Source organism: Gadus morhua, chromosome 14 (assembly GCF_902167405.1).
Source record: "Gadus morhua chromosome 14, gadMor3.0, whole genome shotgun sequence".
Lineage (NCBI taxonomy): Eukaryota > Metazoa > Chordata > Actinopteri > Gadiformes > Gadidae > Gadus > Gadus morhua.
Genome location: NC_044061.1, coordinates 23,029,275 through 23,057,158, shown reverse-complemented (window position 1 = coordinate 23,057,158; position 27,884 = coordinate 23,029,275). Strand labels below are relative to the sequence as shown.

Genomic DNA, 27,884 nt, shown 5'->3' with positions numbered 1-27,884 from the left:
ATCTTCCTCCTCTTGGTTGTATCCTGTCTCAACCTCTCTGTATAACTGAGGTTAAAGCCATTGGTAGGGCTTGCAGAGGAGTTGCTCCTGGGACTCGAGGGGTTTATGTAGACCCAAGTGTTTGCCCAGTGGGGATAGCAGACTAGTGTGCTGTTGACTTTGTGAATGCTGGTCCTGTCCATCACCACCGGACCCCCGTGCCCAGCCTCCCTAGCCCGCCGGCCCCCTGGGACCCTCTGACAGCTCATTATCGGCCCCGCCACGCATTAAGCAAATATCCAGCCCTGTCTTTTTTCTTCTGCTGAACAAAGTAGGGCCAACTTAATCAGCTGTAAACGGCGGAACACACACACACTCTCTCTCTCTCTCTCTCTCTCTCTCTCTCTCTCTCTCTCTCTCTCTCTCTCTCTCTCTCTCTCTCTCTCTCTCTCTCTCTCTCTCTCTCTCTCTCTCTCTCTCTCTCTCTCTCTCTCTCTCTCTCTCTCTCTCTCTCTCTCTCTCTCTCTCTCTCTCTCTCTCAGTGGCCGCTTTTGGTCTTCAGCGGGTTGCGTAAACTGTACTGTAAGCTACCCCGGAGCCGTTCCGGTAGGCTTGTATTTACCTCTTTGATCATTCCCCATAGAACACAGTCCAAAGAGCAGGGGATGGAAATGCCCTGAGTGTTTCCCAACACCACCACCACCCCTGACAGCCTCTTAGCGTGGGCGTTTAATGTTCATTCTACAGAGGGGAGACTTAGGGAGGCGCAGGTCCATGTTAGCGGGGCTTGTCTTGGTGCCGAGGCTCCGGGTGCTATTGTGAAAGGCGGCGAAGGGGCAACCTTTGCCGACCACCCCGGACGTCGCTTGTCACCTTAACGCGGGCTCACGCAGTTAATTAGCTGCAAGGATCCTAATGAGTACGTTTCATCTCTGACGTTTCTAATTATAGCGGGCCGGATTTAATGGATGACACCGCGCCTACTAAAACTCCTGCTTTATTTTCTCTGCAAAGTAACGTGTGATGTATTGCACAGAAAAATACACACACACACACACACACACACACACACACACACACACACACACACACACACACACACACACACACACACACACACACACACACACACACACACACACACACACACACACACACACACACACACACAGAGAGAGAGAGAAACACACAACACAAAAACGATTATCAGAATATGCACAAAGAACGTCCACATGAATTTTTTAATATACACATTATTTTATATAGCCAAATGGAAATGCTTTCTTATAACAGTGGCTGGCTGGTAATTCTATCCAATTTTAAACAGAAGACAATCCTAGCCTGAGGGGAAACTCTTTTAGGTTTGTTTTGGTCTGCTACTAAAAGTTGTCTGCTGAAGACCTCTGGTCATGTGGAAAAATCGGACTCCTGCTTTGCCTTGCGAATGATCACATTGTCATAATGGCATACTTCGTTAATGTGTCCTTGCTCCCGGTTCTACACACAAGCACACACACACACACAGCATTGTGTGTGTGTTTGGCTCATAATGGCGTCTTTAACTCATGCTCACCTTGGGTCTTCTGTTGGAAACATTAAATAAGCGATCTGATCTGACACCGTTGCACAATACCTCATTCATCTATTCTCTGCTGCTTTCGGGCTATGGCTGCAATTAGAATAACAGCTTTTTTCCTCTGATCACAGTCAACACCTGTAACCCAGGCTGATTTGAAAGGCAGATTATGCTAATCCTTAGTTTAAACAGTTCACATCCATTGCCAGAACGCCTGCTCTGCTGCTTCCCCCCCCCCCCCTTCCCTCTTCCTTCCTCCCCTGCCATGCCTCCCCTTTCCTTCCATCCCTCTCCTCCTCCCCCTTTTTGATTCTTACCTCTACAACACATTGCTACATTTCAGAGCGAGGGGACATCGTTCTTTCGTCCGTGCTCGTATCACACGGCCGTTTTCCCCCGTTGACCTTACTCAGGATCCGCCACAACCCCCCCCCGCCTCACCAGAGTGCGATGAAACCGCTTTCCTCCGGCCCTTCATGCGCTGAAACCCTGGCTGTGCGCGGTGACACATTAGTTTACCGGTTACAGAGCCTCATCAAAAACGTCCTTTGTCTGCGGGGTGAGAGCGGTTAATAGCGCCCGCCGCGGCACAGGTTAGCAGTATGGAACGTGTTCTGCCGAATAATTTGCTTTCAGCGCGCAACAAAGACATTGTCAATTTCCACCACTTATGTACGGCGACTGTTCCCTGGCAATGGTGCAGAAAATGAAAATTGATTCGGAGCTGAAATTGGAGAAGTGCCTGCCACGCTTGCCACCTCGAGCCGAGGCTCAGTCGTCGCTTTCCCAGCTGGCTAAACCCAACGATAGAGACGCTCCGGGCGCGTGGCGTTCCCGTGGACTGGACACAAGGCCGCGTGTCCACGTGGAATGCCCCCCCCCCCCCCCCCCCCCCGCTGACAGCTGGGGGGAGACTCTGACTCATCACCTCGTTCTCTGCCCCATCATTCTTTTTTTAACGTCGTGGATGTCTGTCCTTGATAGCTTTCAGCGCCTCTCGCTCCCGCTCTCCCGCCCGCCCCGTCCTCCTCCACACCAGGGTCCACTCGGGAGTTATTTCACTAACCGGCCATTTCGGGCCCCGCTCCAGGAACAACGCTTACCCGGTAATCTGCAGGGGAGCGGGGCTGAGCACCAGGATGAATAAATGGAGCCCTCGGTCAAAGGGAGAGATCTACATTCCCCGCTCACCATATTTTTCCAGTCTCTAGTTAAGCGCCTGCTGGATGCATGTGTTGTTCTGCTCCAGCTGTGGTCCTGGTCCCACCGTGAGCTCCATGCCTCATGGGCGCAGTAGCACGGGGGAGCGGCACTCTCCGACATACCGTGCTCTCTACCCCGCCAGACTGCAGTCAAACCATGGTGTTGTCAGTCTGTCGTCTGCAGGACATCAACGCCAATTAAGGGGAGGGGTAGAGGGGGTGAGAGAGGGCTCCATAACCTTTCTCTGACTCCTGAACACATTTGCCCTTGATTCGGTGGTTCGACATTGATACACGAATGCAATACGTCTATGGAGTTTCTGTGAGTCCCATCGCTCCCCCCCGTTCCATCTTCTGGTCAGCAGCAGGTGCCTACAGAGCAGCCTGCGAGCCAAACGGTAATCAATGACTGCAAACCAAATGACATGGTAATGGGTTATCGATCGCGCGCCATCCCGGAGCCATTGATTGAATCATCTTTAAAGTGCGTGAGCTGTGTGTTTTTAAGTGGTCTAAACTCCTTTCTGTCACGGGCCGTAATGAAGACGCCTTCCATGTAAAGGTTTTCGTAACCGGGCGAAAACAAGTAGTTTAGTCGGTGGTTCGCCATCGGCGGTTAACAAACCGGTTACAAGGGGCTATCGCACTCTACACGCGTGCCGAGCACGCATTTCTTTTGTGTCCAAATTTTCATCATTTACGATTGTGCGGCGCAGACAGACGGTGCTATTTCCCCTGCTGTGTGTGTGTGTGTGTGTGTAAGTGTGTGTGTTTGCGCGGCTTGATGTACGCATCGCTAAACCAAAAAAGGAGAACAAGCAGGGGGCGGGAGGGGAGGGCAGTGTGAATAGGACAGAGAGAATGAGAGCGACAGTGATTAAATGAAAAGGAGAGAGAGGGAGAGCGAGAGAGTAGATTAGCTCGGAGGCTCTCGCTCCCTAGAGAGAGTGTCTGAGAGGAAGAACAAGCTGTGTCGAAGCCTCATCCTTTGGCAGCAGTCCTTCATTTCCCATCTTCTCCTCCTCGCCCTCCTCCCCTTCCTCTGTCTCTGCCACTCCATGCTCCCTCTATCTCGGTCGCCCCTCAGACCCACTCTCTGCCTTTAATTCAGGCAGATCCACAAAGCCAAGCCTGTTGAGGTGTTTCTCTTTTCTTGCATTTTATATGCGAGATGTAAGATGAAACGGATAAAACGTTTTTATTGTGCACTAATAACCTGTGCTGTACTTCTACCTGCCGTGCTTTCAGCCACATCCTTTTCGGTTATCTGGGTAACCTATTAACAATGGGGGCGATCCCGACGACGTGGGATATGGGAACGTCGAAATTCCTTCTTTAAATTGAATAGCGCATGATGCGTCATGTCGTTAGAGAACAGCCACGAAACAGAAAGGGAGGCAAAGAGGAGAGCGAGGGGAAAAGAGGTGCCTGTTAGTTAATCAAGAAATGCCCCCCCCCCCCATTGTCACCAAAGCCTAATCACGCATTCCCTCTGTCCCCGTTTCTACTGCCAGCCCTGGGCCTGAGGAGCTCTGCTCATCAGGCCCTCGGACCAGAGAGCCCTCCATTCAAACCAACAGCGCAGGCATCATCAGGCATCATCAGTCCTCTGACGGCTGTTAATCCACATTAGCACAGCCCACACCCGCCCACGTTGACCGTGGTCAGGGGGAGGCAGACGTACACAACTAAAAACCCTTCTCCCATGCTCCTGTATGCCCTGTTTTCGATGGGATTTTCACTTAATGCATACATATAAGCTCTGAATGTGTCAAGATTTGTGACGGTGTGTCGGGATACATGCACCATCTTGTCTTTAAGACTCGATAAGTAGATTGGCGAACCCAGACCTTGCGTCTTGTTCACGGATGTCACAAGCTCTGTGTTTGCCGATCTACCTATCGAGTCTCAAAGACAAGATGGCGTCGACGGGTGAACTACTGAAGGTATTGTGTGTATAAAATGTCCTTTTTAATAAACAATCTGTACACTTGCAAAGTTATCATATGTTAAGACTTGTTTTATATCTTAAAACCCTTATTATACTACCTAGGAAGTGTCGGGCTACTTCTAGCCTTGTAAGTGGTATAAAATAGCGATTTAGCTTATACCATGAGACATGCCCCTGTCGTTCCAAGATTATAGCGTTTTGGTAGAATCGTCTAAAAACAGCCAATTTAAGAATGCGTCTATATGCACTATATTGCTCCCAAACGAACATTCCAACATTCCATCATATTCCAGATCCATTTTACACCGGATTTCTCCTTTAAAGGAGGTTGCTTTTACATGAAGACATTCTACCCATGCATGAGTTTGAAATCCAACTAAACCAACTGCCAAGTGTCGAGCATATGCTCTCATTTGGGTCTATGCATTCAGGTTTTCTTTGTGTGCTAAGGATAAAGTCCCTTTGAAACATTTTTTACTATTTAATCAATAAGGTGTGCGTGTGTGATGAGCTACGTACGAGAGAGCAAACATGTTTATTAGCACTGCATGCATTAAGTGCGCGCACACACACACACACACACACACACACACACACACACACACACACACACACACACACACACACACACACACACACACACACACACACACACACACACACACACACACACACACCATTGACCCCTGTTACACCTGAACATATCACATTTATATCCCATTAGCCCAAACGCATGTTAATGCCAGCTGTAAAAAGGGTCATGGAGGCTCAATGTAGTTATCAGAATCACACTCCCTTCAACCTCGGATTGTACCTTTCAAACACATGAATGTTTCATTCACGTAAGCCTAGGACCTAACACTTACACATTGATGAAGAAATATAATATAGATAAAGAAATACAGAAAGAATGTTCATTTGAAATCATACCGGTTACAATGTCGCACACACTCACACGCTCACAAACGCACACACAGGAGGGCTCTTGCAATGAGCTGTGGTATGGTGGGATGATTTATAGCTAGCCATATCTAATGGATTGCTTTGGCACTTGAGAAATTATGAGGAGAAATTAATTAGCCTTTACTGACCCTCCTGTCTATCTGCCACACACACACACACACACACACACACACACACACACACACACACACACACACACACACACACACACACACAGGCTTCACAGGCTGGCTCTTTTGTAAACTTCAATCCTGGTTAGTTGCAGATAACAACTAGACAAATACAAAGCTTCAGAGTCAAATTTAAGCCTGGAAATTAAAAGATGGAGGAAAATAGGGGGGGGGGAGGCAGTGGGGTGGGGCGACAATGAATGCAGTTCAAGAATTGTTTTTATTGAGTAGTTTTAAACTGTTGATTTCAATAACTTTAACAAAATCTTGATTTCTTCCTTCTGTCTCATTGTTGCCTTGACTACTAAGTGTGTGCGTGTGTGTGTGTGTGTGTGTGTCTGTTTTTTTTCTCACATCCAATCTGTCGCACCCCATCGTGTAGCTCTCAGCATATACATAATATATAAACATATGTTCCCTTAAAATACACTATCTAGCTGATGGATTCTTCTCCTCCTCCCAGCTGAGATACAGAGAGATAGAGAGGGTCCTGGTGACAAGTCCCACTGAGACAGACAGAGAGAGAGTGAGCAAGCATCCTAGGGGTGGGGGAGAGAGGGAGAGATACACAGTGAGAGAGAGAAGCAGTGTGAGTCCTGGTGAGAGAGAGAGAGAGAGGGAGAGAGAGAGAGAGAGAGCAGATGCTCGTCTGCCGTGTGCAGCACCACATTTGAGGGATGGTGGAAGAGTGCAATCCCAGGATGCATATATCTCTTTTAACTGCTGCACTGCAGGCCTGGCCCTGAGACAATGTGTCAGACGGTGACAGGAATAGGGAGCAAGAGAGGAGCGATAGGAACGGTGGGCCACAGAGGAGGATTATTAGCATCCAGGGATTAGGGAAGAAACGCGGCCGAGGTCTGACACATCATACTGCTGCCTATGGTCTGTATTAGTGCCACTCTGCCGCCTTTATTTAGTCAGTCAAATACAGGCCGTTAACCTTAGGTGTCAACACACATCAGGGCTTATGTCGGGAGATCTGCTGTCGTTTTATCTATCAAACTCGCGTCAACATGCAGACTAGACGGTTGTGTACACGGCCTGCTGTGTTAGAGAGTATATTGGTTCTGTTTTCCCTGGACATTAACAATTACTTCTCCGCTTTGCTGTTGCACAATATTACGCATTAAACATGATCGCTGGCCATTATTTATTAAAGCGAGAGCAGGTGTTTGCGAATTTTTGTCTGTGTGTGTGTTCGCACTTTGGGGGTGGAGATTTAAGCTTGATTAACTGTGATGTCAAATAAGACTAAATGCGGCGGTGCTAAATCGTCCGTGCATTTCATCAAATGCCATTCGTGTAAAGTTTTGTTAATGCGTGACTTGAAGTGAGCACCTGCACCACTACGAGTTGTTGGGGGTCGAAATTGTAAAGGTTCAGAAATGTTAATAGTCCACCATAACACAATGACTGCCTCTAATGTAATGGAATCAAAGGCAATGATGCCCACAGCACTGACGACGGAATAATGGGAAGAATATGAGCACATTGCCCGTAATATCACCAAAGCTATTCAGCTATATGCTAATTATCACATTACAGGCAGGGTGAACGTGTTTGAGCAAATGTCATGAGATAAAACCCTAATGTCTCCGACACTGATGCATTGATTGTGATGTATCATCTTGGTGACGTTTGGTTGTATTTCTCATTGCTGTGTTTGACCTGTGTGTAATTAATAAATAAGTGTTTAGATTTATGTATTATTAGGAATACTTGATAGGATGGCTCCGGGTGTGGTATTCGCTGTAGTTTACCTTGATGAAATGTATGTAATACCATATTTAATGCACGGTACGTTTTGTAACAACTGATTTCTTGTTTGTGCTGATGCATATTGTGAATATCTTTACATCTATATAAATATATAGATCTACAATAAAAATAATGGGGAGATGGGATAGATCGGATATATTCCAAGATTTACCAGTCTATGTAATTCCTCCCCATAAACATAATTACAGTGGAGGGTATAAAATGGGGTTGAATACTTTATAGCCGTTGCATTTATAGCACATTAAGTGAAGGCTGTGTCCAAGTAACTGCTGTGAATTATTCTTGCTATTAATTGACAGGCACTAATACACAAATAGCAAAATGTCAGCCCAGTGATGTTCATTGCCATATTTAATGTACAAACGAGTTGGCTTTCATAAATTCAAGCAGAACAGGTCATTATATATAAACGTGTACACGGCCATTGTGTTACGGCTTTATTATATCAAATGTTAGTATATGTTTACTACGATCAATTATTACACCTTCGTTCTCGGTTGAATCACCAACCAACATATTCGAAACAACTAATCATGCGTAAATGTTAAAACAAAACAGTCAAACAACATCTTTAAAAAGGAAAAATGCACTCAACACAAAAAACTATACACCAGCGCGAGCGCACACACAGCCATGCATTTTGATTGACTGTTCTTGTCCTGTTTCTCTCCATCGTCTCCACCCCTCCTCTCTCCTTCCCCCTCTCTCCCTCCATCCCTTTCACCCCTCCTCTCTCCTCCCCCCTCTCTCCCTCCATCCCTCTCACCCCTCCTCTCCCCTGCCCCCTCTCTTCCTCATCCGCGGGGCCAGCAGGACGGACTTCGACGTGGAGTATGACAGCTACCAGGAGGACTACTATGACAGGTACTGTCAGGTTGGCTGTGCACCGCTGCTAAGAGCGCTCACCGCCGCTTGTCTCCGCGTTGGCCTGTGGCAGACCCGTCCTGACGCAAATGCTTTCTTCATTGTTACAGCTCGACAGGCTTTGGTCTGCATCAGAACACACATGCACTCAATCAATAATGCAGGCACATGTTGATCTTTATATATATATATATATATATATATATATATATATATATATATCAAAGTATGTGGTCAATAACATAGGCACATGCTGGTTAGTTTTATACATAGAAAACCAACACGTGCCTGTATTATTGATGTATTACTGTATAATGTACATATATTCTACAGTATGTGGCACATCATGGATTTATGCTAAGTGATCTTCACTGCGTTTTCTTCTGTAAGGTGTCTGACCTAAACTCGTAAAAGTCTCCAATTACTAAGAATCGGCTCAGAGTTGGACCACCTCCAGGTTTACAGCCTGCGCGTCTCCGTCTGCAGTTTCACAAGCACAACACACACAAACACATCTCAATATTGGATGTGCCTTCCGTGCCGTGTCCTCGTATATATCAGTGCTCCGGTGGCCGTGAGTTTCTGCTGTTATCTGTTCCCTGCTTTCGGTCTTGTTTTTCCTTGCTCTGCATTTTTTTTTTGTCTGTGCTCAGGGGAAAACACGCCAGTGATTTTCAATTTGCCTTTAACACACTGCATGATTATGCCCTCAGCTGTGTGTGTGTGTGTGTGTGTGTGTGTGTGTGTGTGTGTGTGTGTGTGTGTGTGTGTGTGTGTGTGTGTGTGTGTGTGTGTGTGTGTGTGTGTGTGTGTGTGTGTGTGTGTGTGTGGATGGTAAAGTGTAGCTTAACACACAGGCAACAGCTCAAGACAAAACAAAGCTTTTTCATGCAGGGTCTAATCCATAAAGACAAACCCTTCCTCTCCCCGTCTTTCACTCACTCTCCCTCGCCCCCTCTTCCTGCTGCTGACTTTCTCCCTCATAAGCACAAGCGCACCCACTTCCCCCTGCCGTATCTCTTTCTCTAGTTTATCTCTCTCTGCGGTGTGTACACACACACACAAACGCACTGCATCATGTCCACCCTTTGCTAAGCCCTCTCCAGTGCCTCTCTCTCACTGGCCGCCACTGGGAAGCCTTTGTTGCGGCGACGTTTGGAGCCGACTCCTCAGTGTCACTGAAGGACCGGCTCCTCCATCCACTACAATATGTAAAAATCCCCCGTAATCTCACGCGTTTATGGCCGGCTAATGCGCCTAATCCCCGCTATCAAACGGCCGACTGTGAGTTGGCGGGAGACATTGTCTCTCCGTGTGCCATTCTTTAAAAGATTGCTTCTTCTTTTTTTTATACATATATATATATATACAGACGCCAGGAGTAAAAGAACAAAGTACTTGTTCAATATTTTCTGATGCAGTTGGCAGGAGTTGAATGCGATGTTGAATTTGTATTATTGTCTAGGAAAGAGGACACGCGCTGCTCGCCCCCGCATGTCCACACAAATGGCCAGCCACCCACCCACCCACCACACCAACGTCCACACACACGGACACACGGCCGCACATACATGCGCACACACACGCCAATGCACGCGCACGTTCACACACCAACTTACACACGCACATACACGCACACACACATCCACATACACACACACACCAACGTACACACACAAACCAACGTACCCGCACGCACACACTCACCAATGTACACGCACGCACCGATGTACACACACACCAACATACGCACGCACACACTCACCTCCATATTGGTGGGTGTGTCTCTAAGCATCCGTCTCCATCCCCAGTAGTCACTCTATTCTATGAACTACATCCACAAGGCAAACAAACACCAGACGGGGCCAGTTGGTGGATCGTATAGATCGTTCACTGGCTTTCGTGAGACGTTGTGCATTTTCGTGGTCTCCTGGTTCCTCCTAAATGCACTCTTACGTTTACGTTTGGTCAACGGGTTACCGTTTTTCTGCACTATACTGTACTGTACATGGACATACATATTTAGACAGGGCTTCAGCACCAGGCTTTGTGTTGCTTGTCCTTCCATTATTTAACATAAGTATTTGTATTATTAATAGTAGTTATTGCAGATTTAGTCTATTTAATATTACACGTGTCATAAGGTGCAATGTGATTATCAGGGAGAGTGCTATCTGCTATATTTTTGGGTATATTTTATATAGCATATTTATTCCCTTTAATGTCAATAGTTGATATCAGAGTTGACTCGTCTCAGTTCAGAATAAATCTATTTAATGAAATAATGTTGAACAATAATTGTGTTCACAAGCAGTAGTTTTCTATCGCCGCTAGTTTCCCATGTGATGAAAAAATCATACCCACTTTCAATCCCAACTTCACGCACGCACTCACTCACTCACTCACTCACTCACTCACTCACTCACTCAGTGTGCCTTTTCTGGGTGGACAGAGGCCCGAGGAACTGCCCAGAAGCTTTGATTGGCCCTGACAGAACCAATTACATTGTGGAAGATGGGAAGAACAGAACCCTATCCACATGGAAGAACGGGTGGCATTTAGGATGAAAACCAAATGGGGGAAATGGAAATAACTATTGTCTAAATAATCATATTTATATCCCTGTGAAGACCAAATATTCTCTCCCTCTTTTTTCTAGTAGTGGGTATTTGTGTGCTTATCTATTCCGTGGTTGAGGCTTTGTCTTGCTCTGAATGCTTTCTGTGTTTACTATTCTTCTGACCCCGTCACGGCAATTTTTTTTTTTTTTTTTATTAATTATAGTGTTTTTGTGCCTGTTTGCCCTTGTGTGTGTGTCTGATTCAGATAAAAAATTATTTCACTTTCGCTTTGCATCTCCGACAAATAACATACCCCCCTGTAGTATACTATGGACGATAATAATCATAATAATGCAGGCTACTTCTTTTATAATTAATTTGGCATTCTTATGAAACCAGGCGCGCACCAATGGCAAACATGTTTTTCATTATTAATCCTCATGTTTTCAACCTGCGCATCAATCTCATAATAAAGCTAATGTCTAGATCCTTTGTTTGCATCCCATCCGTGCAATAGAGGTTTGGTTTATGGAACCCTCAGCCATGCACTGTTTTGGTCATGTAGCCAGCGTGTGCTATGAGCCAGCAATGTTTAGAAATAGCTTGGTTTTGAATATCAATATTGTGTTGAGTTACAGAAGGACATCCAGCACCAAGAACAGCATCTATGCAGAATTACTTGGTATCACTGCAACCTTAACGAGGCATAGCCTCATAACAAAACCCAATCTGTGTGTGTGTGTGTCCTGCGTAGGGTGTACGACTACCAGCGCGTGCCCGCCCCCCTGCACCCGCTCCCCCATGGACCCAGCCAGGCCAAGAGACCCCGCTCCTCCTCCCACTCCTCCGGCCACAGACGCAGCCGGGACAGAACTCACTCCAAGCTCTCCAGAGCCAAGTCCACTAGTTCAACCCCGGCCAAGCGTGAGTACTACTCGCACGCACGGACGGACGCACGGACGGACGGACGGACGCGCGTGCGGGGCAGTTTGTGTATAGACAAGCGCCCCCGAGGACGTTGCTTCACCCGTGGGGAAGATCCTCCCTCTAGGCTGCATGTGTAGCGACGTAAAGAAAGAAGACCTATGTGCATTTTACTGTCGGTCTGTCTAGGTGTGTGTTACGCGCTGGATGCCAAGTTAAATTCCTTTGTGTCCAATGATGCATTTGGCAAATAAAAGCGATTCTGATTCTGAACCAATGCTTAAATCGTACTTTAATAGTGAAGTCGAAGGTATAATGATGAACAGCAGCGCACACGCAGGAGATGGTACACTACATTAATAATGTAAATGTAAACGTAAGCATATAGAAACGTAACCGCTATGTTATAACTTGGATATATGAATCCACACTGCAAAAGCTAGGAGTAGAGATAACCAATATAAAGAGGTTGTGTCTCCCAGTTAGTCTTTTTAATCTCTGAAATCTTTTCAATGTTCTGATGTGAAACCTCCCTCTCTCCCCATCCACTCCTCCTCTGTATTTCTCCATCTACTCTCTCTCTCTCTCTCTCTCTCTCTCTCTCTCTCTCTCTCTCTCTCTCTCTCTCTCTGTCTTCCCTCTCCCCCCTCGCCCTCTCCCCCTGTCTGTGTCACTCTCCCCTGCCCCCGCAGTGAGGATGGAGGAGCTGCAGGTGATTAAGCGGGAGCTGACTCTGATTAAGACACAAATTGATGGGCTGCTCGACAGCCTGGACAAGATGGACACCCAGAAAAACAACCACAAAGGTGAGATGCTCGCTGGGAAACTCTGGAAGCCGTCTCCCACACAGAGAGACAACGCGAGTGGAAAAATAGATAATCTATTAACCAACCCCTCAAAACACACCAAAACCCAGACTGTGTGACATCAGGCCTTCATAAATCTACGTGATAAGCCTCAGCAGTCACAATGACTCTGGATAATCTGTTCTCCCGGGGACTTGGAATATGTAATGCACCACACTTGCTGTTTCAAATGCCAGAAACCAATCTGTACGGCTCTGCCTGACAAATCAATTATTTTGCTCTGCTCAGGGATTTTTTTTTAGCACGTCAAATTGCTGATAAGGTCAATAGGGGTATTTGTCCTCCTATCTTGTTGTCGGTAAGGCAGGGAACATACTGAATGCACAATGCGGTGGAAACGACCGGCTTGCTGAAAACAAAAATTAAACCCAAGGCTTGAATTGGACCTTTGATGGTAAGGTATAAAATATGTATCTTCAATTTACTTCTGTGGCAAGAGCTAGTGCTGCCCCCAAGTGGCCAATGTGGAAGTGGCACCCTCTGTGTTAAGAAAGTAAAAGTCCCAAGAGAGGAATCGAGAGCCAGATAGATTTATCGGCCTTCATCACAAAACTGCTTTTATTGGCTTTCTTAATCACACTGATCACAATTAAAATGACAACATGCAAGCTGCTGCACCATCTGCCCACTCATTTGTGTGTGTGGGGGGTGGGGGGGTTCTCATTTACAATAAATGTCTAGAATGAATGTCCTTGACCAACTGATAAGTCATCCTTAAAGCCCCCATTTCTTTCCACACAGTCTCACTTAATCTCTTCTCCGTATCCATCGTCAGCATCACTCTGTTCGTTGCGTCCTTCTACTCATCACTGCATCTGTTCCACGTCGTCTCAGAACCATAACTGTTGTTTGTGCCGTTGTTGGAGCGTATGGTCGAACTGTGAGCTATTGTTTTGGAGCCAGCTCTTCAGACATCGTGTGTGTGTGTGTGTGTGTGTATGTGTGTGTGTGTGCTCTTCAGACATCATGACTAGGACCGATACAGATTTTTCTTTTTCATCAGCCTTAACCGATACGCCGATACCGATTTTCTTGAGCCGTTATTTGGAGCCGATAATACCCTGGAAATCCAGAGTTCTCGTGAGTGCACAATTTGAATTTGCTCAGCGAGTCACTGTCGGAACGAGCAATATACACGTCTATATTCTGGGCCTCCCCTGGCCCAGAACATTAATCAATCACATCGATGTATCAATATAGGCGGGCCAAAAGCGTTGCTGTTTTACCGACCGGATGCGGCAAGAGTCTTATCTATTGGGTTTCGCCACTGGTCTGGATACGTCACCCCTTGTATTCTTCTGATTGGTCGTAGTGTTATCCAATGTGTGTTATCCAGTGAAATTTTCAAATGCATGCTTGGTGCCGCCCCTCGAGTTGGGCCATTTTCATTACTCGTTGCCAGACCCTACAGCTTTCTAGATGTGGGTCTGGATTTCCAGGCTAAGCATCCCTCAATTTACATCATAAAAATGACACAATGATAATGATAACAAATGTTACAATGTCTCAATTTAAATAAAATAACATTTCTTGAACTGTCTGTAAATCACGGCAAAAAGAAAATATAATAAAAAATATATATATCGTCCGATACTGAAAAGAATATCGGCCGATACGACACACATAAAATTGATGATCGACCGATATATCGGTCGATCACTAATCATGACTGCGTGTGTGTGTGTGTGTGTGTGTGTGTGTGTGTGTGTGTGTGTGTGTGTGTGTGTGTGTGTGTGTGTGTGTGTGTGTGTGTGTGTGTGTGTGCTCTTCAGACATCCCAACAGCGTGCGTGTGTGTGCCCTTCAGACATCATGACAGTGCGTGTGTGTGTTAGGGGTGGGAAAAATTATCGATTCCTTGATGCATCGCGATTCTGTGTAGAACGATTCCGTCTCGATTCAGATGAGTTAATAATCTGAATAAAAAAAAAAAATAATAACATATATATATATATATATATATATATACTTATATTTTTTTTTTTATTGACAGAGAGGGATCATTTGAGTAGTTTTAAAATTATTTAATTTATCTTCAATCTGGACGCGATTGCGAATCAGCCTACGCATAGCATGCACGCAAACTCTGTTTGGGACCGCCAACACTTCTTCATGTACCATGTAGCATGAGGTCCAATGATAAAAGTAACACAATTTATTACCTAAAATATATACCCCCTTATGCAGTCAACAGTGTGTGTGTGTGTGTGTGTGTGTGTGTGTGTGTGTGTGTGTGTGTGTGTGTGTGTGTGTGTGTGTGTGTGTGTGTGTGTGTGTGTGTGTGTGTGTGTGTGTGTGTGTGTGTGTGTGTGTGTGTGCGCTCGTCAGACCTCACCAACAGCGTGTGTGTGTGTAAGTGTGTGCTCTTCAGACCTCACCAACAGTGTGTGTGTGTGTGTGCCCTTGTCGCTGCAGGGTCTCCATTGAGAGAGGACAGTCCGGCCGGCTCCCCGTACCCTCCCTCCGCCAGCAGCCCAGAGCAGTCCCTCCCCCCTCTGTCTCCCCCCAGCTCCCGCCATAGAGTCCAGAGAGAGAGCCCCGAGCTGGGGGAGGCCACCGACGACGAGCACCACTCGGTAAACCCGCCTCCACACTGCAGGGGCTGCCTCTGGGCTGCTGATTCAGGGACCCATGGAGGGCAAAAGGGGCGGATTATCATTATATGTTCATGCTTTATGATGAGTTGGATAGGAAGGTATGGGAGATGGAGGGAAGGACATGCACCATAGGGCCCCAGATTATCAGTCACCTTAAATTGGAATTGACTCCCCTGGTTCAGGTTGAATTCAAACTTACAGGGGTCAATTTTGGGCTGAGAGATGTCAGCTGGCGGGGGAGTCGTTATGCCCCTGGCTACGATCAACGCCGTCTTGTGAGGCCTTTCTTTATGCGAGTAGCCTTTAGTGCGAGGTTTGAAAGGAGCGATGTTGTCTAACGATTGCGGCGTTATACTATAAGTGAGCGAGAAGTTTAACTCTCTCTCGGACACATCGACCGCTGGCCAGACGGAGCTCCGCACACACCTCTCTGCGTAGGGGTCTCCTCGTGGGGACGGCCAAGGGACCCCCAAAAGGCCCTTTGTTTGGGGACTTAAGTTTCGAGACAACGTAGAACAAACTGGTTGGGGGAGACGGGCAAAGCATTGTATTCTCCACCAGTTTTCTTCTAAATTACGTTTTTATTTCGGTAACCAGTAAAAATGGCATGGACTACAAAGTTCAAGATCACGGAAGAGATACTAACACTTAAACTTGAATAACAAGATTCTGGAGGCATTTTGGGATATGAGGATCTCCGGTTCCTGCATGATATACTTCTGAGTGTCTGTGTGTGTCTTTGTCTGTGTGATTTCCAATAGTTCTATAAAATATGAATTGGTGAAAATAGGACAGTAAATAATGAGGAAAATAATCGTTGCAAAGTAGTTAATCTTCTCCATTGTGAATCACATTTGGAGTAGCGGAGGGATTTAATATCATCCAATGCTTGTAATAATAAATTGATGTGTGTGTCTGTCTAACCTTCCTGCCTGCCTGCCTCATGGTATGCCTGTCTGTCTCTCTAAATGTCTCTCCCCCCCAAAACAGATAAGCAATCACAGCTCTGACCTTGAGGAGGACATGTGAGACTGGAGCGAAAGACAAGTGTGCCAAACACACCGGAAGCAAGAACCGCCATCCTGCCATCCATCGCCCCCCCCCCCCACCCACCCCGCCCCCATCACAGGCCCCGCCTCCCCAGTGCACCACGCGGACCCGGAGCAGAACGCACCCAGGAAGTGTCTTCTCTCTCGTACCTAATATACTAAGTTCTTATGGTGCAGCCCCATAGTCCCGTTAAACCTGTCTCCTTTCCTCTGTTCCTCGCTGTGATAAATAATCTATTATAAAGAGGAGGATGTGCAAGTACACCACATACCTTCACACACAACCTTCACCCCCCCCCCCATCCCCCTTCCCCCCCTAGACCCATCACTCACGGTCACCTTTTTGACCGTGCGTTTTACTCTAAAAACATAGAATAGTGTTTCTCTCCATACATATTGAATATTGAATGAATCGCGAGATTGGATTGAAGGTGATTAATCGACAACAATCACATCTTCTGCTTGCTGTCATGTTGACGTCAGATGGCTCATAGTAACACCAGGCCCTCGTTTCCACCTTTTTCAGCCCTGCTTCAAGGTCTTTGAATATATATATCATTATCTCTTCCACTCCGGGCAAATCCTACCCTGTGTGTTCCTGTCCCCTTCACCCGTCCCTCTGACCTCCTCGGCTGTGTTCTCGTTTGCTTTAGGAGTTTGTTTTTATTTGTTCTCTCTTTTTTAAGTCATTATGCTCTATTGTAATTATCAAGATGTAACACGTGTTGTGAGTGTTCGGACACACAGGAAACACTCAATAGACCAGTACTTAAAGGTATTTTCATACTGACGTCAACATACCTGTGTTTTGTACTGGGTCTTACCGTAGAATGGCCACACTAAATGAAATAGAAAAAAGCGTTGTTGTTTTTTCTGTATTTGGGGGGTGTTGGTTGGGGGGGCAGAACAGCTATCAATAAGATCATCAGACCAACATGTTTTCTTTGCTAATTATTAAAACAAAAAACCTTTCCACATTTGTGCAATACCGAACACTTATGAAGGCAAATTAAGGATAAGTACATCAAGTTACATAATATAGCATGTTTTTTTTTAGCAATATGTACATTGAAACAAATTGTGAAATATGGATAAATATAGTTTGAAATATCAACGTTGGTGTTCAGGTGTGGAGATAATTGTAAATGGTATGTTGGCAAATACACAGGATGATCAGCACATCAAATATCGTTTTAAAGCGGGGTGGGGGTAAGCACAGCAATGGAGGACAGTGTATTCAAAATATGAAAAAAGCAATTGTATTGTTCCTTGGTAAAATAAACTATTAACCATTGACGCTGTTTCATTTATTTCATTGGTGGCTTGAACGCTAGACATTAAGTATCCGCGAATGCTCAATATATATGGAGGGGTGGTTTGCTGGATGCAGAGGCCCTGAGCTGTCATCGATGGAAAACGACCTATTCAATTAATTTAGAGCAGTCATAAAAATGACTTCCTGTGTAATATATTTATATTTGTTTTACTTTGCTGGCACTATTAGGTTAGTTTTGACATAAAGGCCCAGTTAAATATATACTGAAGGCTATGCGATTTAGAATAGAGAGACACCTGGTAGATGGAGAATCGACTAGATGCCTGAAGCAGGAGTTGTTTAAAACTTGTAACTCAAACTAAACTATACATTTTCTACCCAACCAATCAATAACTCGTACTTTGAGATCTTGCACAACCGCAAAATTGTGTTGTTTGTAGAGCAGGTAAGCGGCGTGGCCATTGGATGACATGCTCAGTGCAAACTCGTGAGAGCACACTAGTGACCAGAAACTAAATGGTTGTAAATGAACCATCAACTCTCGGATAAGACAGTTCCGCGGGTTTGACGTGAGCTAAAATTGTGCAAATGAGCGCTGATCGGAGACTGCACAACTTATCTAATCAGATTGTGGCTGCAAATCCGGTAAGCATTGTTATTATGCCTGGTTAACTGAAAGAACATTCGTGAGGCATTCCTTTGGCATGCAAGCCAGTTAGTTGGAGGTGTGTTGGGAGTACAGTACAGTTCAGACGGACGTGGGAAGTTAACCCGGTAGATTTAGCCGGGAAAAGTCCTGGCTTTTATTAAACTGAAAGCACAATTATTATTATTATTTTTTATTATAAGGAAGTGCTCATAGTTCTACTACGCTGAGTACCACACATTTTTAGTAGTAGGCCTATGGATCGTTGCGTAGTGCTACTATGTGACTGCACATATGTGTCCACAGATATGGCGACTAAAGTATGATAGTAAGCATTATTGGCCCTTAACACTAATATTCAGAAACACCACTGCCTCAAAAGGATATTGGCCTAAGCAACAACAGTAGAGGCATATACTTTTCCCTGAACTTTTAAACGTTGCAAACGTGCGAAAACACATGGATTTTGGCATTCAGTCCAAAGCTTAAAATATCTGTGGCATTCAGTAGGAGTAGGCCAATGCTGTGGTAAAGTGTGTAAAGTATGACCAAGTGTTTACTTCTGTTCAATAGATAGAACATTATCAATCCCCTGTAGGAGAAATGTGTTAATGTTTGTCCCTAAAACAATAATGGTAAAAAAAAAATACAAAACATGACGGTAACTCTAAAGTCAAGCCGTCCAATCTGAAGGCTCTACTTAACCACTCCCGCTACCCACTTCCACCAATGCAAAGCGAACAGAACTGATTGTGGAACTATGGGCGTAACTAGTTTGTGAACGACCAAGAGGAACCTAACGCAAATATAATGTAAACACATGTATGAGGCTTTAATAAATTTAAAATTAAAATTGTGAAATTCCGCCCTGACACTTTTTTCTTTTAAAGTGTCTCAAAAATAAGACATGTCCGGGCTAAATAGGACGTCTGGTCACCGGGAACATACTTGCTTATAGGCAATTTGGTTGGTTTATAAGCCTTGATGTAGTTATAGTCTGATCATTTAAGTGTCCAAACTAGTTTCCCTTGTTTGTTTTAGTGTGGAGCAATGGCACAACCTGGCAGTCCCTTGACTACGCATGTGCTGAACACTGCGATGGGGGTCCCAGGGTCCAACATGACCATCCTGCTTTATAAACAGGACTCTTCTGCTGCTGCCTGGAATCTGATTACCACAGGGTAACATCTCAAGAACAAAGGCCTCAGTCCATTCAGGAGCGGCATTATACAGCAGCAGTAGGCCCTAACCTACTAAATTATGTATTTCCCTACAGGATAACTAATTCTGACGGACGGTGCCCCGGTCTCACTACCAGGGAACTGTTTACTCCTGGGGTGTATAAATTGCACTTTGACACAGATAGGTACTGGGGCTGTCTCGGTGAAGAAAGCTTTTATCCATACGTCGAGGTAAAAACCTCTCATGTGGTTGTGCTACGACATTTAAATAACTATAATCATATTAATTGCAAATAATTGATCGAGCTTTACAGTATGTCCTCGTGGATTTTGAGAGTGATTGGCATCAATGTAATTTCCGTTTATTTCTTGTTACAGATTGTCTTCACCATAAGAAACCCAGTGGATAAGTTTCATATACCTCTGCTTCTCAGTCGGTTCTCCTACAGTACCTACAGGGGGAGCTAGAGTCCACCGATAGGGACCTGTGTGAATGCCTCTGACTTATCAGAATCAGAGAGACTCTTATGGTTATGGATACTTCAATGCGGTTGCTGGTGGAAATATATTCTGATGTAGTCTTCCAATTCTGCTAACTGCGATGAATCCCGCTTATATTGTTTTTTCCCAATTGCAGATCATACTACATTTATTATGACATGTTTATAGGACAACTACTTTCTTCATCATCAAGAATCTCTCTGAGGCGATGTATCGTTGCATATGTATATTGAATAGGAGTACAATATATATATTATTCGCATAAAGGTCAATTTTCTAAACGCTGGCAGAAATAAAATACAAATATGAACAATAATTGAAACAATTATGTTATTCTTTCTGATACAAATTGTATTGGCAAAGATTAACATACATACTCCAGATATGATACAGCTTTTTTTGGTTGCATGTCATAAATCTGTTCCTCAATGCTTATTTTTGCCTCCACTCTAACAGTGATACTTACACTGGATGTCAGTTTGAGGTAGGCCTGTATGTCAATGTAATGTCCTTAAGATAAGAAGATTACATGAAAAACAAAGATATGCGTTGGTTAATCATGTGTCTGTCAGTGTGGTAGATCAATAAATATATGAAAGAAAAAAAGGCATTTGCTTGGATGATTCACGATGGCATTACATCCTCAAAAAAACATTAAAACGCATCTATTTCAAATGCTGGTGTTCTCGTATGGTGCATGTGCTTCTGGCTCCAGCTCAGTAGGGGGCGGTAGTACCCCGAACGTCTGTTACAACCCTACCATTGTTCAGACGAAAGAAATCACTGGAAGAAAGGGGGCCTATCCCAAACTCATCCTGTGTGTATTTCGTTCAGTTATTGCCTTATACAATACGCATTTTTTGTTCTGCGGTGTGTAAACTAAAACTAAAAATGGCAGATGATGAATTGGAAGCAATCAGGAGGCAGAGAATGTCCGAGCTGCAGGCGAAACACGGGGTAAGGAGGGAAACACGACCCCATTTAGCGTGTCCTATAAAAGGAGATGCCCGTGTTGTCCATGCTGTCATGCAGTGTCTAGGTGCCTTGTTTTAAATACCGTATAGATCCGGTAGACTCACTAGTAGTCCTGCCAGTCCTGCCCAAAACATGGAAGATAGACTCATGCTATGAAAGCATTGAACACAGTCACACGCCTTCCAGCAGGGCAGCTTACAGCATTAGCTCATAGTAACGTTAGATCATTTTCTTTGTCGACATTAATACCTGCATTAAGCCTTTGGGCTTCGATTATATGTATTCAGATCCGTCCATATATGTATTCACATCCATCCATGTCGCTGAAAAGGCGTTGGTGTAATAAATCGTTGACACACCTTTTTTGATGCAACTATTCAGCATTACTGTTAAGTATTTCTACTTTGCAAGATATGAACTTGCTGACCCTCAGACGGTTTAGTCCAATCTTCAATATGTACTTCGATCAATCACCCATACCCTTGCTGTTGCATCGTACGTGTGTTAAGAGATACAGCAACATATTGGCATACCCAAGTTAAGTGGACGGTATCATTTGCATGTAACTAGCCTATATTAAATTGTTGAACATCTGTCTGCATTCTACAGACAATGCACTAAGTCACTTAATCATATAGTTAATTGGATCTACCTTTATCATGACCGTCTATTTTCACCTATTTCTAGAATGGTTCCAATGACCAACAAGGACAGCAGGAGGCCAAACAGAGGTATTTTTTTTTTATCCCATCCAGTAAGCCATGATTGCATGTGCTGATATGCTCGATTAGGGCCCGAAAGATCTGAAAGGCTGTTTTCATGATGCTGTTGTCACCTTTCTCCTACAGGGATACAGAGATGAGGAACTCCATATTGGCCCAAGTTCTAGACCAGGCCGCCCGTGGAAGATGTAATTGCTGATATTTTGTTATTTCCGCAGTTGGTGAACAGATCAGAGGTTCATTAGACCTAGTGTTGTGTCTGATAATCATAGAGTTAAGATGCTTTTTTGTGTCATGTAATGTGTTATATAGTAAATGATTTCCTTCAATAACTCAAAAATATCCTGGAATAATTTGAGTGAGGTGTAACTACTTGTCTTCTTGTCTTAAGTCATATTGGTATACATCTCAATGTGTATATTTTTTTATACATAAGATATTTCAATGTAAATTATCTATGAGCCTCAAAGGACTTACAGAAGACCTGTAATTCTCCATGAATGTATATTTTTACAGTTTATATTGTCAGTTTATATTATCACAAATAATTTTGTGATATGTGATAACATCCTTGTGAAACAAAATAATAGAATTATAATTGTTATGTTTCAGTGAGCAACCTGGCTATGGTGAAGCCGGACAAGGCCCAAGCGGTTGAGAACTATCTTATCCAAATGGCTCGTTATGGCAAGTTGGCGGGAAAGGTGAGATGATGGGTGGGTTTGTTATTGCCACGCGCTGTTAAAGCCCCTTTTACACATTCCCGGTAGATTACTGGGTTATTCTTTCAAGGCGCCACTAGTGATTTTCAATATTCACCCATGCAGCTACGTTCTGGAAGATTTCCGTCTTGCGCCCTTTCACACATGGCATAGCAATGCCGGAGTAGACGGCCAACGGGCCGCCCAGCAGACGGCCCGTTGGCCGTCTGCTGGACGGCCCGTTGGCCGTCTACTCCAGCAGACGGCCGTAATGCAACGCTGACGGACGCCAGTCGCTATAGTACTCGCATGTCTTGTACTTGAGCAGAAAAATTGCCGCTGCAGATTTCCCCGATTTCTCGATCTTTGTTTCCATTCACAAATAGAGGAAATGTTCCGGAACTTTGCAGGGTAAGACTGCGTGTGTGAAAGGGGCTTTAGACAGCTGCTTCTTAGAACAATGCAGAAGAAGCATTTATTGTATTGGAATTTGCAAAGGTGTCCTAGTAGTCAAAGGTGGAAAGTTCAAACTTCTGTCCGGGTTTCGTAGCATTCTTACATTTCCTCTTAAACAAACTATTTTGGCTATTGTGTCATAAAAATGGTGATTATGAGTGCAATGATGGAGTTTTCAATTGCAGCGTTCACTCTCTATCTGACCCACCTGGTATCAAGAGGGAGGCCCCTTCAGACTCCTACCAGTGACAAACTATCGTTATTTACCTCCTGGTGTTCACCAGTTACTATGTAACTCATGATGCATATCCCCACTTATAACAGATTACAGAGTCGGGCTTGATTGAGATCCTCGAGAAAGTCAGTCAGCAAACAGACAAGACGACAAAAGTGACGGTAATTACACCTGGTGTGATCTGAAATATTTTGGACGATATGGTGGTCAGGTAAATCAGGACTTAACCTGATTGTTTTTAATAGTTCTTACTATTTTCATATTCCAGTTCAACAGGCGGAGGGTGATGGATTCTGACGACGAGGAGGAAGATTAATGAGTTTTCCATACTGAAGACAGAAGCTCTGAAGAACATCTTGCAGGAGTACCTTTGCCTTCGTGGGACTCTGTTAATAGGCAGTTCTATTTAGCACACTATTTTCTCACCACTGAATCATGATCTCTCACTTCGCTGGGTGGTCATGGATTACTAAGTAAGATGAAGGACTAGAGATATTGTGGGATTGATTCAAAAATAGGACCTTTGCAAACACAGGCAAGTTCACCTTTTGAGGTCTCTTGCTAGCAAAAGTGCCATAGCATATGTTGTTTCCTGATTTGACCGAACATAATATTTCTTGGTAACGATTCCTGAACTTCAATTTTTGCTTGTGTTCATTTTGCTGTGTTAGGCCTTTCTTTCTTTTTATTTTTTTTCAGCGCAGTTCGAGAAATGCTTAAACAAACGGTTGCTGAAGAATTTATGGTGATCGGATGTCAATACTGTTCATGTGTGCGTCAAGCAGTGCTGCAGTTCCATGGAACATGGATAAAGCACTTTTATAGCCTATATTTGTTTCTTTCTTTTCATGTAACATGTGGTTTGCATAAATAAAAAAGCCTAATGCAATCATTGTTTGTGTTTAACACAGCCTACTGCCGTCGATGCAGTCTATGCTATTAAAGCAGTGATACTATTGCTCATCTTATAGGAAGATGTCTATGAGAATGAAAATTGGTGAGCTGCCTTCTTAAATATGGGTTTCAATATTAAAATGTCGATTTTTGTTTCCTTTTTTAAATAGCATAATTCACATCTGGATGTTTTAAATGTAATCGAATTTCTCATGTATAAGATTATATTTAGATAAAATCTCACTAGATTTCGTTAACCATTCACATCTCAAATTGGACCGTCCTCTACCTTGCCCCATTCGCCTGACTGTGGTCTGATGGCTCCCATTGGCCCAGACAGCGACTAAAGTAGGCGGCCTTGCAATGATTGGTACTTGGCTAAGCCGTACGTCAAACCCTAACCAATGGTTAGAGAGATTTGTAAAGCGCTACTGTTGTGTGCGGATGTTAAACTTTTTCGGTACTACAACGCTTAAATGAGAGGAGGACTAAACCGGCTACTTTAGATACTTGTATGTTAAACTATTATCGTCTGTAATAATCTATAACCATGCCTAAGGACACTGTCGTCAAGCCAGTAAACGTGACCTGCACTGCGCCAGTCAATATAGCTGTTGTCAAATATTGTAAGTGTCAAATGTATTCTTAACAACCTATTCTATACAACCTGTTTTAAAGAAATGGTAACGATGCCATGCATTTATGTAAAAATGCATTTGAACTTAAACTGTGTCACTCATAGAAAATAACGATTATTATTGTACTTCATAATAATAATAATCACACTTTTTTTGCACACAGGGGGAAAAAGAAATGAGGGCTTGATTTTACCCATTAATTCATCCCTGAGTGTCACACTTCATCAAGATCAGGTATGGAAGCCACAACTTACTAACTTTGTTTAGTTTCAGTGTAGTGTAAAATGTAGAGTTGTGACTTAAACATTTCTTGGGAAGTAGAAATGTAGGGTAAACGCGAACGAAGATCATTCTAATCCTCCATTCTTTCAGCTGAAAACCACGACGACAGTAGCATCGTGCAGATCATTTCAGGAGGATCGTATCTGGCTCAATGGCAAAGAGGAAGACATTAACCATCCCAGACTACAGTCCTGTCTAAGGGAAAGTAAGTCTTGGCGATGGTTCCCTCTTTTCATGAAAACAAAAAAACGACTGGCTGCTAAACATGATTACAATGTTGTTGTGTTTCCTCATCAGTTAGACGGCTAGCAAGGAAGAGGCGCAATGATGGGGACTCCAGTGTGGATGTGGGTTGCTTGTCCCATAAAGTCCACATCTGCTCTGTCAACAACTTTCCCACGGCTGCTGGCCTGGCCTCCTCTGCCGCTGGCTTCGCCTGTCTGGGTAAGAGAGGGTTTCGTACAGTAGGATGTACAATCTGTATGTTTAACACATGGAAAATGTGTTATCAGTACGACATTGAAGAGATAACTCACACTTAACAATATGATCAATCCAGACTGAATGGTAACTATCATGTTATGTACTTCCTCCCATGTGATTCTACCCACGCTCTCGCTCAATCGCTCTCTCTCTACTCTCTCCCAGTGTACACATTGGCAAAGGTGTATGGAGTAGATGGGGAGTTGTCCGGCATCGCCAGACAGGGCTCTGGCAGTGCATGTAGGAGTATGTACGGAGGATTCGTCCAATGGATCATGGGAGAGCGAGAGGACGGCAAGGACAGTGTTGCCCAGCAAGTGGAGCCAGAGTCCCATTGGCCCGACCTCAGAGTCCTTGTACTGGTGGTAAGTATGTGTGTGTGTGCGCACATATGGCCAAGCAGTTGTAAATGCAAGGATGTCGAACATGCTGCGTAATACATTACAATACAACTGATTATTTCTCCCCGTTAACCCAATACGTTTTTCTCTGAAAACATTGCTTGTTGCAGGCCAGTGCTGAACGTAAACCAGTGGGCAGCACCGCCGGCATGCAAACCAGCGTTGAAACAAGCAGCCTCCTTAAGGTGCTCCATTGTCCCTCAAACACTAATGCTTCTGTCATTCCACTGAAAAAAAGTCACTTTCAGGATTACCATCAATTTGACACAGTAATTCCCCCATGTGTAGTTACACTTCCCCTTGTGTGTCTCTGTAGCACCGGGCTGAGTCTGTGGTCCCCGACAGAATGAAGCAGATGATTGAGGCGGTGCATAAGAAGGACTTTGCTACCTTTGCGGAGCTGACCATGAGAGACAGTAATCAGTTCCACGCCACCTGCCTGGACACCTTTCCTCCCATCTTCTACCTCAACACGGTGTCCCGGCACGTCATCAGTTTGGTGCATCAGTACAACCGGCACTACGGTGAAGCAAGGGTGAGAATAATGTCTTTAGGAAATTTGCAGTTTTAAGTCTAATGTCTGTTTTATGGGGTTTCTCTTAATTAATTGTAGTGTAGTGTTTCATATTTTGTGTGTGTGTGTGTGTGCACTTCCCTAGGTGGCCTACACGTTTGATGCTGGCCCGAACGCGGTCATCTACACTCTGCAGCAACACGTGGCCGAGTTCCTCCAGGTGGTTCGCCTCGTCTTCCCTCCAGACAACAACAATGGGAAAACGTGAGCAGGCCGTCACAAAACCTAAACCTGGCTTTAGTACAAGGTCGTCCCTCGTGTGTTAAGGCTTAATTATGGATCCCGTCGATGCAACACAAGGGACCCATTTACGGACCCATTACGTTCTTGCGGACCCTCCTTGCGTCCACCGCAAGGGCCGGACGTACGACTCCCAAAAAAACTTTGTGTCAAGATGACGCAGCATTAAGGGCTGTGATTGGTCCACTCACTAAAAACGGACGCAGAACCAAAACGTGGTCATTGTGTTGCATCGACGTGGTACCATAACTGAGCAATAAATGATACTGGTCTGTGACCTCCCTCCACAGGTTTTTAACTGGTCTACAGGTAGAACCAGTAGAGATTTCCGAGGAGCTGAAGAATGCCATTTGCCTGGAGCCGATGCCAAAGGGAATCAGCTACATTATCAGCACCCAGGTAGAGACACACCCTCAACAGAATTGGAATTACGTAATGCGTGTGTTCTAGTGTCTGTATTCACGGACTGCACTGTTTCAAAATCAGAAGTGTAATGGGCTCTGTTTGTTTGTGTGTGTGTCGAAGGCGGGGCCCGGCCCTCGTGTCTTGGAGGACCCCGGGCAGCATCTGCTTGGACCTGACGGGCTACCGAAGCCCGACGCCTAGCTGGGAGTCCAGGCCACAAGCTGCTATAGCTAGAGTCACATTTAAAAGACAGGGATTTTTGATATTGGCTTTTATTGTGGATCTGAAAGAGAAACTATATCTTCAATAGCAATATATAGAGATATGGTATGATTACAACACTAGTCTGTACACAATTGTCTAATAAGTGATTGTTCTGGATTTGTTTTGATATAAAAATGTGTAGAACCATTTTACATTTTTAAAAGGTTTTAATAATTTTGTTGCATAATAAAACCACATCTTCTAAGTCCTCTATTTAATCTGCCTGATGTGTTGCGTTGGTGGATGCTTGTATTATATCTGAATAGTGTTTTATAATGTATTGTAACACTTAAACTGTGTAAAACTCATTCATGTAGACATACCTTTATCGTTTGCCATAAAGGTATGGCATGGTCTCTCACCCACGCAAATAAATAACATGACAGTACGGTGTGTTCTGCTCTTTAAGTTAAAATCCAACAAATTCCATGGCATGAAACTCTTTTTCCTATCTCGACAGCGATCATCAACCTATTCGGAAATGACGCGTAGCTAAAGAAGGGGTGGCGAACTCATTGGTCCGCCCA

General features: G+C 44.4%; 4 protein-coding genes across 7 annotated transcripts in view; all 4 read left to right on the top strand.

Moving 5' to 3' along the window:
- Nucleotides 1-17,777, top strand: part of LOC115558691 (RNA-binding Raly-like protein) — a 32,867-nt gene extending 15,090 nt beyond the window's left edge. For 2 of the 4 annotated variants that reach the window (XM_030377049.1, XM_030377047.1), the window contains 5 exons: nt 8,437-8,487; nt 11,803-11,972; nt 12,665-12,778; nt 15,253-15,413; nt 16,425-17,777. In XM_030377049.1, the coding sequence (XP_030232909.1) occupies nt 8,437-8,487; nt 11,803-11,972; nt 12,665-12,778; nt 15,253-15,413; nt 16,425-16,463 (535 nt within the window). In that variant the 3' untranslated portion in view covers nt 16,464-17,777. Of the gene's footprint in view, nt 1-8,433; nt 8,488-11,802; nt 11,973-12,664; nt 12,779-15,252; nt 15,414-16,424 lie in introns of all 4 variants that reach the window. The other 2 variants (XM_030377048.1, XM_030377046.1) reach the window with 1 other exon arrangement.
- Nucleotides 17,778-18,205: 428 nt separating this feature from the next.
- uraha (urate (5-hydroxyiso-) hydrolase a) lies at nt 18,206-20,693 on the top strand. The gene is made up of 4 exons (XM_030376219.1): nt 18,206-18,404; nt 19,447-19,586; nt 19,682-19,817; nt 19,965-20,693. The coding sequence occupies exons 1-4, from the start codon at nt 18,348-18,350 to the stop codon at nt 20,052-20,054; spliced, it is 423 nt and encodes a 140-aa protein (XP_030232079.1). The 5' UTR covers nt 18,206-18,347; the 3' UTR covers nt 20,055-20,693.
- Nucleotides 20,694-20,816: 123 nt separating this feature from the next.
- pdcd5 (programmed cell death 5) lies at nt 20,817-24,065 on the top strand. Its single transcript, XM_030376221.1, has 6 exons — nt 20,817-21,044; nt 21,750-21,793; nt 21,911-21,972; nt 22,397-22,488; nt 23,266-23,337; nt 23,445-24,065. Exons 1-6 carry the CDS (start codon nt 20,979-20,981, stop codon nt 23,490-23,492), a joined length of 384 nt encoding a protein of 127 aa, XP_030232081.1. The 5' UTR covers nt 20,817-20,978; the 3' UTR covers nt 23,493-24,065.
- Nucleotides 24,066-24,467: 402 nt separating this feature from the next.
- mvda (mevalonate (diphospho) decarboxylase a) lies at nt 24,468-27,575 on the top strand. The gene is made up of 10 exons (XM_030376217.1): nt 24,468-24,696; nt 24,872-24,942; nt 25,081-25,195; nt 25,288-25,434; nt 25,639-25,838; nt 25,985-26,059; nt 26,191-26,409; nt 26,534-26,652; nt 26,979-27,087; nt 27,214-27,575. Exons 1-10 carry the CDS (start codon nt 24,621-24,623, stop codon nt 27,292-27,294), a joined length of 1,212 nt encoding a protein of 403 aa, XP_030232077.1. The 5' UTR covers nt 24,468-24,620; the 3' UTR covers nt 27,295-27,575.
- Nucleotides 27,576-27,884: the final 309 nt, after the last annotated feature.